Source organism: Martes martes, assembly GCF_963455335.1.
Source record: "Martes martes genome assembly, chromosome: 16".
Classification (NCBI taxonomy): Eukaryota; Metazoa; Chordata; class Mammalia; order Carnivora; family Mustelidae; genus Martes; species Martes martes.
The window spans coordinates 3,104,170-3,116,292 of record NC_137904.1 but is presented as its reverse complement, the minus strand read 5'-3'; the positions used below and the strand labels follow the sequence as shown (position 1 = coordinate 3,116,292).

The following is a 12,123-nucleotide window of genomic DNA, read 5'->3' as shown; positions in this document are numbered from 1 at the left end:
GGGGGGTATGTAGAGGACTGGGGCAGGGACAGCATACACCACAGACCCCACGTGGCTCATCTGAACGGGGCTGTAGGTACAAGTTCTGGCCCGTTGTTCCCTTGCCGGGAAGAGAGGCCCCGTGTTGCCAAATATTGATATTTTTCAAGGAAATCTAGATTTTACAATGAGATCTCCCAGCTTTGACATGTTAAACACAGTCTTAAGCCTGGGCATCCTCCGTGGGTTCCGAGACTCTGGGACTTAGTTAAACGGCCCAGAGTAAGGATCTGCGGCCTGTCTCGGACTGAGGGGGATTCCCTGGAAAGGACACGGACCGGAACCTTGTCCTTCCCGAAGCCTTGCTCATCCCATGTCCGGATAAGGCTTCTTACTGAGCAGGTCGCGATTAGGCCCAGGTGAAGGTTTCGTACTTAGGAGACTTGTCACGCCCTAGTTGCACAGAAGCTCTGCCATCTGCTTGGGATGAACGTGATGGAGTTTACCCGGGCCATCCTCACGCCCCGGATCAAGGTCGGCCGAGACTACGTGCAGAAAGCCCAGACCAAGGAGCAGGTGAGCTCCCGCTGTGGGCAAGTGTCTGTTTGAACGACGCACCGTCACCCTGAGACCTTCCTGATCGCGGGTGTTCCTTGGTGCCATGTATCGTCCTGCTCTCGTACCCTTTCCTCTTTTTCAGAAACATTTTTAAGGGACTGTTTAAAAAGCAAATGTGAAATGTCACCTTTGGGTTCCCCGGGGGAACAGGTCGTCCGCCTCGGGGGACCGGCCACAGTGGGGCCACGCAGCTCCCCGGTCCTCGTGCGGGTGGCCCAGCGCCAAGATTTTGGGGGTCGGATACACCCATTTCATGGCCGGCTCCTTTCAGACGGGGGCCAATACGCTGCGCAGACCCCTGTGGGCATCGTGAAGGCTTTCTTTATTCCTGGGCACCTTCGCCCATCCCCAAAACCGGTTATCGCCAGTTTCATCGTACCGAAACCCCCCAGTGCTACTGGAAAGTGCGAAGGGATTCTGTAGCAAATGCTCTTGGGTTTGGGGAGCCCGTGAAACTCCAGGTGACCCTAGTACTGCGTTGTTGAGATCGCTTCCGGAATTAAAGGTCGGTGTCATCTAATCACAGGCGGATTTTGCGGTAGAGGCCTTGGCAAAAGCGACGTACGAGCGGCTCTTCCGCTGGCTCGTTCACCGGATCAACAAAGCTCTGGACAGAACCAAGCGTCAGGGCGCATCCTTCATCGGAATCCTGGATATCGCTGGATTCGAGATATTTGAGGTATGTCTCTCTGTCTCTCCATCTCTCTGTCTCTCTCGCTCTTTCCTCCCCTCCCCCTGCTGTCCTATCTGTTCCTCTTTGAGTCTGTGTTCATGCCGGCCCCTGTGACCCTGGTGCAGTCCCTGCCTTTCTAGCCAAGTCCAGCAGGGGTGCTGTGAGGAAGAAGTGGGGGGCAGAGGGAGAGGGGGCACCGCTTGAGAAGCAGAGTCCCGGGAGGGGTCTCGGCAGTTAATAGGGGAGGACCCTTGGAGGAGGAGAAGCCCCCAGTATGATGAGAGCGAGCCCAGTGGTCTTGTAGGGGAGAGAATCACCAAGTGTTAGAAACTGCTAGAAAGCCAGCGTGGCTCAGACCACAGCTGCCGGGAGGGACGAGGAGGAGCAGACACAGACGAGGAACCACGGAACGATCGTGCTCTGTGTCCCAGAGATCCGGCCACAGCATCTGACGGTGCTATCTGTCTGTCTCACTGTCGCTCTGACTGGGTTCATCCACACACTCGGCATCCGTCCCTCCCGGGTGTGGAGACCCACGTCTGTGATAGTTTTGCAAGAAGGACGGTAGTTTTGATCTCCTAAAAACGTGTCTCTTGGATGCTCAGGTACAAATTTTGAATCGCACACTTTGGGGATCAGTGTTACCCCTTGGGCGTGACTGGGTGGTGAGCCGTCTTGCTTGAAAAGGAACTTTAAAATGCTCTGTCTCTCCTGATAAGATCTGAGTGTTGGCGGTCCAAGCAGTCTTACCGCTGAGCTGCCGCTGGGAGAGACTGCGCTAATAGGGACTGATCTGTAAAAAAAAAAAAAAAAAAAAAAAATACTTGAGAAATCGTGGACGGTGGCCCGCTACATGTCACATTAAAAAAAAAAAAATCTGTCACTTTCCCGTATACAGTCAGGAGACACAATGAAAGAAAATATCCCCAGTGCCAACTGCAACAAAAACATGAGATTCTGAAGAATCCATTTAAGAAGAATTAGGCACAGTTTAGCGGAAGGCGCCCTCCCAGTGCTCCCATGAGAAACAGAAGAACAAACGGGAAAACACGCCTTGTTCTCGGATGGGAAAAGCCCGCACCATGAAGGTGTGAATTTCCCCCACTTTATCTCTCAATATGTGTTCAAAACTCATGGATGGGCGTTTTTGACAAGTGAATTAATGAAAAATAATGGTAAAATTCTGGAAAATGAAAAGGATATTAAAAAGATAGAAAACACAGTAAAACTTCAGGACTTGAAAAAGGGCTGTTTTGACCTATGAATAGACAGATAGTAGAAAAATATAAAAAAGCTAGAAAGGCAGGATTATTTAGCAAGCATTCTTTGTCCTGGGGAGAGAACGGAAAAGGCCTTAATGTCCACCGTTAGGAAACTGAGTCACTGAATCCCAGCATCTCCATACAGTAAAGTACCGATCTGTGGAAAGATGTCAAGACACAGTGGCAAGTTTAAAGTCAAGGTGACACTCACACATCTGGGTGCACAGACCTCTCTGGAAGGGTCTGGAGAAGCGGGCGACGTGAGACCTCTCAACACAGCTCTTTGTCCGTCCGTCCTTCTGTGCCGTGCGTTACTACTGTGGGAATGGATGATAGAAAAGTACCGTTGGCAGCTCCACGGGAAAGAAGTAGAAACGTCCTTTTTGACGAAGTGCCGTGCCACAGAACTGCCCAGGCCAAACCGGGCAGTCAGATTTCTCATCCTCAATGCATGCGCCTCCGTGTAAGTCGGCCCCAGTGGGCTGGCCTCTGTCCCCAGACCCCACTGCCGTTCGCAGGCCGTCCGCCCTCCGAGCACGACCTCGTTGGGAAACAGAAGAGCACCCCGAGGGGGGAGGGTTGGAACGGCTTCCAAAGACTCTAAATCTGTTCCTCGGAGAAGGATTACACGTTCCCTAACTGAAGATCCCTTTTTCTAATGAAAGACATTATTCATGGGCACCTGCTACGCGGGGACAGCATGGAGGAGGGAACGAAGGTTGAGAACTTCTATGTAAGGTGATTGCTTGGGAAAGTTAGACCCTTCCAGCCCTCCACCCTTCTGCCTCTCCACCCCTCTACCCCTGCACCCCTCCTCCCCTGCACCCTCCCACCCCTCCAGCCCTCCACCCTTCCCCATTCCAGCCCTCCACCCCATCAGCAGTCCAGTAGAGAAGTGGGCAGGCTTGACAGGAGGAAACAGCAGTGTCTGTCGCACGGGGAAGCCACTCAGGCTGAGGGCAGCACCCTAGCATCATTTCTGCGGAAGTACAGTGAACACAGCAGGCTGAACGGGGACGGCGACGTATGTACACGTCTCCGGGCTCACCGCCGTGAGCGTGGTCATCCTCTGTCACCACCCAGCAGGGACACTGCTAAGGGAAGGGAACGCGCGGAGAGGCGGCCTGGAGCCTCCCTCGTGCGGAGGGCTCGTGTGGGGCCTGAGCGGGATCTCAGCAGCCACCCCTGAGGCCAAGAGGACTTTCCTGCAGCGGCCACAGAGCCCGTGGCTGAGGAGAAAGGGGACAGGAAGCGCGCCACGGTCTCCCCGCTCACGGCCGAGAGCTGCGCACCCCACGCGGCCTCCTGCTTTTCCTCCCTTTTCCCTCTTCTTTCCTCGCTTCTCCCTCTGCTTCTGTCCCGGACCATTCAGCAGCAGGCGCGGGGCTGTCGTACGCGTCGGTCACGCGCATCGCGCACCGAGCTCAGGGCCTTCAGTTTCCTTCCTTGGCGCGTGTCGCTGACGTCCCCAGCCTGGGCCACGGGGACTGCCGATCGCGTGGGGTGAGTCGAGTGGCGGGCATCGTGCGGGTTCCCCGGAGGCTGACGGGTCCTGTTCTCGCCCTGCCCGGTGGCTGCCCGCAGCTGAACTCGTTCGAGCAGCTGTGCATCAACTACACCAACGAGAAGCTACAGCAGCTGTTCAACCACACCATGTTCGTGCTGGAGCAGGAGGAGTACCAGCGCGAGGGCATCGAGTGGAGCTTCATCGACTTCGGCCTCGACCTGCAGCCCTGCATCGACCTCATCGAGAGACCCGTAAGGCCGCGGCCCCGCGCGGGGCTTCCAGGCGCTGCCGCCGCTCGTCCCCCAAGTGGTCTTTTTCCTTGTCTTAAGTAGGCTCCACGCCCAGCGTGGGGCTCTGAACCCACAACCCCGAGATTAAGTCACTTCCTCCGCCGACAGAGCCGGCCCCCAGCCCCCGCCCCAGCCGAATCAGTCTTAAGACATTTTTTTAACATAAAAGATGTAGGAAGGTGATACTTTGATAAAAAGAACTATTTAAAAAGCAAGCATGTGGCCAGGGGGGCCCTCCCTCAGCCCCTGTGTGTGGGAGCCTGCTGCTTGCAGACCGCTGGTGAGGCACCTTCCCCGACCCCTCCCTACTCAGCCCCCCGACCCCCACTACACGCACCTGCCAGGGCTACACAGGCCACCGCCCTCGGCCAGCAGCAGGACATGGCATCCAGGCTCATTTTTCACATCACTGTCCTTGGGAGCATAAAGCTGTTCTTATTTCGGCAGCGTTTTGGTTTTCTCTCTCTCTTTTTTTTCCCCTAATTTGAAGTTTCGGGGGTTTTTTGGGCACACGTTTTTTGGGTTTTTTTTGTTTTTTTTTTTTTTTAGTTTATTTGAGAGAGAGAGAGCGCAGGGGGGGGCAGCAGAGGGGGAGGGAGAAGCAGACTCCCCACTGAGCAGGGAGCCCGACTCGGGACTCAATCCCGGGACCCTGAGGTATGACCTGAAGCCGAAGGCTTCACTGGGCAGGTGCCCCTGGGCAGGTGTACTTTTTACGGCACTCTTAGCAAGCATCAGGCGTTCATTCCCCTTTGGTTTAGTGTTAACGCAAAAATACACAGGACTGAGGAGCCTGGGGGACTCAGTCACTAAGCACCTGCCTTCAGCTTCAGGTTATGATCCCAGGGTTCTGGGATCGAGTCCTGCATCAAGCTCCCTGCTCAGCGGGGAGCCTGCTTCTCCCTCTCCCTCTGTTTCTCTCTCTCAAATAAAACCTTTAAAAAAAGAAAAGAAAAGAAATACATCAGACCACATAGAACTTATTCACTTATGATCCCAAGCAAATATTAATGACTTGGTTCTATTCCCTGGAGGTCAGGAAGGGAAGCTCAGCGAGGCACTTACGGACCTGCCCCCCTCCCACCCCCATACAGCCTGCGGCCTCAGATAGACACCTTGTCCCAGACTTACAGCTCTGCAGAAATCCCCCGGGAAAGGAGACACACCAACACAGCTTGACATTGAAGAATGAAGTAGCAAAAATACAAAGACCCAACTGGGAACATTCATAATGACACTGTCACTGAGCCATTTAGAAAAGGTTAAATTACATTCAGGATCCTATTTCAGAACTTAAGAATATTTTCATTGGAAGGTATTAAAATGTAAGAATCGTGCTAGAAAGACGGATGAGCCCTCATTAGTGTGATACGGATCTTCAGAGTCTGGTGAGTGGGGCCTGTTGAGTGACCTACCTCTGTAACCTCGGCGGCTTGGCGGGCACCTAGTTCTGCCCACCTCTGATCATCGCTCTTTGAGCTACTCTAAGCCCGTGGGTTCTTGTAGGTGGAGGAGCCCTAGAGCAGTTGGCTGCCGGGGGCTCATCGCAGGGACACCCCCACCCCCACCCCCCGCAGCTTCTGCCTGCTGGCGTGCGGTGCGGCCGTGGCCTTCCAGCTCATGGTCCTGCTGACTCCTCAGTGCATTAAGCAATGTTTGTGTAGAGCTGGTCTTTCCCTCGTGGACGCCGGGGCCGCATGAGCTCAAGAAGACGGCCAGTTTCGTAGGCGCACCCGGAGGCTTGTCCCACCGACTGGCCGTACTTGTGGGGTGACCGTGAGGGCTGACCCAGATGCAGTGACCTAGTCCTTGACAATTTAAGTGTTTGTGTCGCAGTCACGCATGCGCCATTTGCCTCCGAAGAGAAGTCCCTGCACGGGCTCTGCGCTCTTTTTCTGTATCGAGCCGTAACTCGCGGGCCCTGCAGTCCAGTGGCCTGGGCCGGGTTCAATGGTGTCCTCATGCTCTCAAGTCTGCCGCCTGCTCACATGTCCTGGTCCTCCCGGGCAGGGACGTGCCCCCCCCCCCCCCCGCAGGCGGCACGGGTCCACTTTCTCCCGTGCTTTCTGGGCCTTTCTGCAGGGACCCAGCCCCACAAAACAAAACAGCCTGGCTTGCGAGTGTTGGCCGGAAAAAACCCGAACGCTTAGCTGATGGATCCTCACCCCAACTTTCAACTTTCATATTCTCTCCTGGATTCTGGTTCCACTGTTGGCCAAGCGTGAGGGGACGCATCTTATTTCATGGTCCCTTAAACAGGAACTGCAATCACTTAGGGTGTAAGGTGTCGGAAGCGTTCCACCCAGCTGAGGGGTGCTTTTATTCTGGTTTTCTTTCATTTTTAAAAATTCCCCTTTCTCGTGCTCGCTTCGGCAGCACATATACTAAAAATTCCCCTTTCTCATGCACACCCCCCCTCCCCAGCAACCACACTTTGTTCTGGTGGAGGTTTTAGGGTCCTGTCCCCAGCCAGCCCCTGAATGCAGTCAGCGTCCCGCTCTGCAGCCCCAGCTCCCGGTCCTTGCTGGGGTCCCTCAGTGACTGCCTCTCGTCACCAGGCGAACCCCCCCGGTGTGCTGGCCCTTCTGGATGAAGAGTGCTGGTTCCCGAAGGCCACGGACAAAACCTTCGTGGAGAAGCTGGTTCAGGAGCAAGGCTCCCACTCCAAGTTCCAGAAGCCACGGCAGCTGAAGGACAAAGCAGACTTCTGCATCATACACTACGCGGGCAAGGTACGGGCCGCGCCGGCAGATCCTGCCGTGTCCCCGACGCCGGGGACGGCCGTGCGGAGACGCGTGCGTGCGCGTGCACGATCCCATCCTGCCGTGTGCGTGCGCAAGCCCACCGTGCCGTGAGCGTGCCGTGTGCGTGTGCAAGCCCGCTGTGCCGTGAGCGTGCCGTGTGCGTGCGCGAACCCGCCGTGCCGTGAGCGTGCCGTGTGCGTGCGCGAGCCCGCCGTGCCATGCGCATGCTCGGCGCATGGCCGCCATGCTGCCTGGCTGGCCAGCGGGCCCGCCAGCGTTCTGGCGGAAGGCTGAAAGCGTCCCTTGTGTTTGTGTGTGTGCCCGCGTGGCCCGCTGCCCGCCAGGTGGACTACAAGGCGGACGAGTGGCTGATGAAGAACATGGACCCGCTGAACGACAACGTGGCCACCCTCCTGCACCAGTCGTCGGACAGATTCGTGGCGGAGCTGTGGAAGGACGGTAAGGACGCGCCCCCGTCCGCAGTGACGCCTGCCCGGGAGCTTTGCCGGTTACGGCTTCTAGGTGGTTCGTCCACGTGGATCTGTGTCCGCAGACTTTACTGGAAAACTCGCTCTCCCTAGAGCAGGGCTGCCGCTAGACCCAGTCCCCCACCTGGTACCCCGCCTGGGTCCCCCGACCCTGCCTTCTCGGTCAGACGCTGCGGGAGGCGGGGACCATTCTAGGGACCGTTCTAGGGCCCGGCTGGGCTGCGCTCCTGGGCCGCCAGACACAGGGCCAGAGAAGCCCCTCCATGGCTTGCTGTGTGGCTCAGCTGAGCCGCGTCTGCCCCGGGCAGGCCCTCTGCTCGCACACGGAGCGGCCGCTGAGTAAAATTCGAGAACCCCGCGCAGAGATGAGTTTTTTTTTCCGCCAGCCCCCATAGTGGTTTTCTTTACACGAGCCTCAGCTGCAGGGTCTGGTCATTTGGTCATAGACTGGAAGGTTGTGCTAGGACCAGAAGAACGACAGCGGGAGTCCGCGCGCGCAGCGGGAGGCCGTGCCTCCTGGGGTTTGCGCTCGCTGCAGCGTCGTCCTGGTCATGTCCCCTTTGCATGGCCTCAGGCCACTGGGGCTCTCGGCCCTGAATCTGCCCCTGCCTCCACCCCGGGCCAGGCCTCTTTGGGAGCCTGGCTCGCTTCTACTTTTCCCATAGCATCTGCAGACCTTGTGACCTAGCCATCTCCTCAGAGGTAGAAAGAAGCCCAGGAAGCGGAAAGAGAAGGGGTGAGCGCTGTGGAGGCGGAAGGACAGAGCAGAGGGAGAGCTGAGAACCTGAGGAGGGCAAAGGGCTGCCCGACTCCAGGGTGGTCGTGCGCACCTGCTGGGCCTGCAGGGGAGGCGGCACAGCGCGTGGGGGTCCTAGGAGGGATGGTCCGCCTGAGACCCTAGAAGGAGGTACTCAGGGGAAGGCTAGGTAACCTTTGTGCTTTCGGAGGAGAGTTCCCAACCAGATGCTGCGTGTCTCCTGTCAGCACGATGAGCCGGGCAGTCAAGGGGGCTGCCTGAGCTCCGGGCACAGCAGCTGGCGGCAGCTGGATACACGAGGGCCCCCGAGCCCATCGCTAGGAAGCGGTGGCATGGGGACGTGAGACGTGGAACCAAAGTGGACAAGACCACTTAGAGCACCGGTTGGCACGGGGCTCACAGTGCCACACAGTGTGAGGGGGGAGCATGCGAGGGACAGGTCCCCTTGGCCACAACCCTGCCAGGTGCCGTGCCACTCGCGGAGCCCTGGGCCCTCCCTTCCACCTGCTGCTCCAGTCAGACCTCCGAGCACAGGAAAGTGAAAATGCACACGAGCTATTGAGTCCCACAGCGACTGGGACAGGTGCCCCACGGTGGGGCGGAATGAGCCTTCAGAGACGTGTTAGAGGAAGGGTGGCCCTCTGGCCCGGGGAGCTGAGGCAGTTGGTCGTGGACACGGAGTTATTGCCTGGTCCTTGAAGGATGACGGTTTGTTGAGTCGTGAAGGCTGGTGTTGACCAAGCACGTCCCAGGTGCCAGGCGGGGTCCCGGGGCGTGGACTTGGGAACGCACGTGGTCAAGGGGGAGCAGGTGTCCATGAACGAGCTGCTGCAAAGCGGGGAGCCTTTTCCGAAGTGAGGATGCCTCGGAAGGAGGAGCCGAGCCGCAGGATGAGTGAGCCCGGGGTGGCAGCGGGGAGCCCAGCGCAGGTTGGAAGCGAGAGGGTCCGGCCAGGCTGGAGAAGCCTGCCTGCTGGTCACGCTGCAGCAGGTGTGTGAGCCATGCCGGTGCCCCAGGCGGCGCGGAAGGTGGACAGGCAGTGGTCGGTGGGCTGGATCGGGGCGCAGGGCCTAGAAGTGGGGGGCCGAGTGTGAGGTGGCTGAGGGAGAGGCCGCAGGTGTGGAAGAATTGCCCACGGCGCAGGGGACAGGGGAAGCCTGAAAAATGGATTCTCTCTTCGTTGTGTGTGAGAGCAGAAGCAGGTGCTGGAGGAAAAAAAGGACAATATTACCAAAGGGATGAGATCCTGGACTAACATACTGGTTCTGATGTGATTGAACCACTTTTGACTGCTTTTTTAAATTCTTAACCAAAAATGATGCTGTGGGAAAGCCCCGACCCATTGGCATGAGGCTGTCTGGCCGCCATCTCACCATGGTCGTGACATGTGCAGTCCATCGGGGGGCGATGTGGCACGTGCCCCTGGTCCTCCCAGAGCTGGCCACCCAGCGGGAGACTCAGGACACCCCAGTAGGTCAGTCAAGCCTCTGTCTCGGCCCCCCACTTCCTTCCTGGCCTTCCTCCTTCCATCCCTCTCCGTTGCCGCCTTGCCTCGCCAGAGGAGCCCGCGGCCGCAGCAGGCTGGCAGCCTTAGGAGGGTGAGATGGGGTGGGCATGGGCCGCAGGGGTCCATGCCCACCGTGTAGCCCAGGTGAGCTGACAGGTGAGACCACATCAGGAGCGTCCCTGACCTGCCTTCTCGTGCTTTCCGTGTCCGTGGAAACCCTGCGTTACCGACTCGCTTACAGAAGGGCTGGCGGCCTCACAGGCTCCCCCAGTGCTGACCCGAGCCCCGTGTGTCCGAACTTAGCCCGCGGCTTGGACCCCCGCACAGTAGTGTTTGCATGGCCTGGACTTGCTACAGGGAGCCGCTGGGGGGCCAGTGTGGCCCCTTTGTCCGTACTTGCCCCCAGCATGACTGGGCCATGCTGGCCTCTGCTCTGGAAAAATCCCACGGGCTTGCTACCACGGGCGGAAGTCCTATTGGCTTAGGTGGCCAATTCCCTCGTCTGAGTGACAGGATCGCGGAGAAGGGGGCCCAGGGCAGTCTGTCCGGTTTGCGGGACCGCGTGTTGCGTTTGGAGAGTCAGCGGCAGGCACGGAGTGTGGCCGGGGTTCTAGGGGGAAGGTTTACCACGGCTTAGTCTTGGGATAAGGCCAGGCCTTTCCTGTAGGAAAAGACAATAGCCCGGGAAGAACATCTCCTTATTTTTCTGTCTTCTGCACATCAGTGCAGAAGCAGGAAATGACAGGTTGACCAGGAGAGTAGGCTGCGTGGATATAACTTGCCTGCGAAGGCACAGTCCCCAGGGTATAAAACATTTTGTGTTAAAACAGACTCTGAGGGTTTTGACGGAGTTCTCTCAAGATCCAACCAGGAACGTTAAGATTTTTGGTGGCAGCCCTGCCCTAGAGATTCATAGTGCCCTACTTTTTGCTAAAAGGTGTTCTGGGATTTCTCTACCAGCTGCACAGACTCCTTGACACGCCCTGGGGCTTATCTGGGGGAGGGGAAGCTAACAATTGCATTTTCGTGTAAAAGTGCCTCCTTGGGTATTATTCATGGGTAAAGAGTATGATCATTCAAGTGTCACCTGATGGTTTACAGTTGTTTTAACATTTTGCTGCAACAGAATTTGAATTTTATTTTCCTTAAAAGTAGTTACCTGTTACTAATTTCTTTTTTTTTTTTAATTAACATATAACATATTATTTGTTTCACGGTTTTGGTTTTTTTTTTTCAATTAACATACAGTGTATTTCTGTTCTTAATTTCTACTTGAAGTTAATTATATTGCCACAATTTTATTGGACGCCCGACTGGACAGCAGTGTGAATTTGGACAGTAAAAGCCGCTAACGCACGCACTAGAGTGCCCCAGCTTGCTCAGTCTCGTCCTGATGTGCTAATTGCGAGATAATTTTATGAAGAACAATGCCAGTAGCACCTGAGCACCCTTAAATTTCCTCCTGGGTTTTCGGGGGGCGGGTGATCACGGAGCGTGGATTCGAACCCATGCTCACACGTGCTGTGGGGAGGGCTCTTCTGAGTCCGCGTAAGTTGACTCAGTGAGGACCTGTGTCCAAGTGTGCGCAGTTCTCTGCGCGGTAATGTCGCACGGGCTCTGCCCCCCGACTCGCGAGGGTCGCAGCCCGACGGCAGAGCTGACTTGTGATGTCCAATGTCTCTCACACTAACCGACGTGTTTGTGTATCTGCTCTTCTGTCCTGTTTTGCTGTGTCTCTGCTGTAGAGATTCAGAATATTCAGAGAGCTTCTTTCTATGACAGTGTTTCTGGTCTTCATGAGCCACCAGGTGAATGTACAAAGCCTGTAGGTCTTCCAAGCACATAAGCCCCCAGGAGGAGCTCGCGGGGAGGGGGGCGGGGGGGCTGCAGGGTGGCGGGGAGGGGCCCGGGGTAGGCTGGGGAGGGGCGGCGGGGGGGCTGGTTCCTGGGTTCCTGTTTTTGTTTCGCTCATAGACCTGCATGAACCTTTCATTTCATGCTCACTCCCCTTGTCCTCCGAGGCAGCTGTTTGAGCGCATCCACAATGGAATCGCTACTGCATACACATCGCTTCTTCTCTTCCGCACTCACAGCACCGCTTACTGAAAGGCAACATCGCTACCTTTGCCAGTGGTGCCGTTTTGATACACGGGCCTCGAAGGGAATGCTGGGAACGGATGTGCGGAAGGAAGGTCTCCCGTGTCTCTGGGTCTCCTTTACGTTTTCAAGGCCAAGGAGTTCCAGGGAGGGGTGGTTTCTTGCTTTAAGTCCTGCACGCTGGGAGAGCAGATAATTCCG

At 56.7% G+C, this 12,123-nt stretch overlaps 1 protein-coding gene across 1 annotated transcript in view; it reads left to right on the top strand.

Moving 5' to 3' along the window:
* The window catches only part of MYH10 (myosin heavy chain 10), a 120,156-nt gene that overhangs the window by 62,831 nt on the left and 45,202 nt on the right, over positions 1–12,123 (top strand). Inside the window, exons 11-15 of the mRNA XM_080827327.1 lie at positions 437–555; positions 1,124–1,276; positions 4,117–4,290; positions 6,888–7,061; positions 7,418–7,532. Coding sequence (XP_080683453.1) covers positions 437–555; positions 1,124–1,276; positions 4,117–4,290; positions 6,888–7,061; positions 7,418–7,532 — 735 coding nt within the window. The remainder of the gene's footprint in view (positions 1–436; positions 556–1,123; positions 1,277–4,116; positions 4,291–6,887; positions 7,062–7,417; positions 7,533–12,123) is intronic.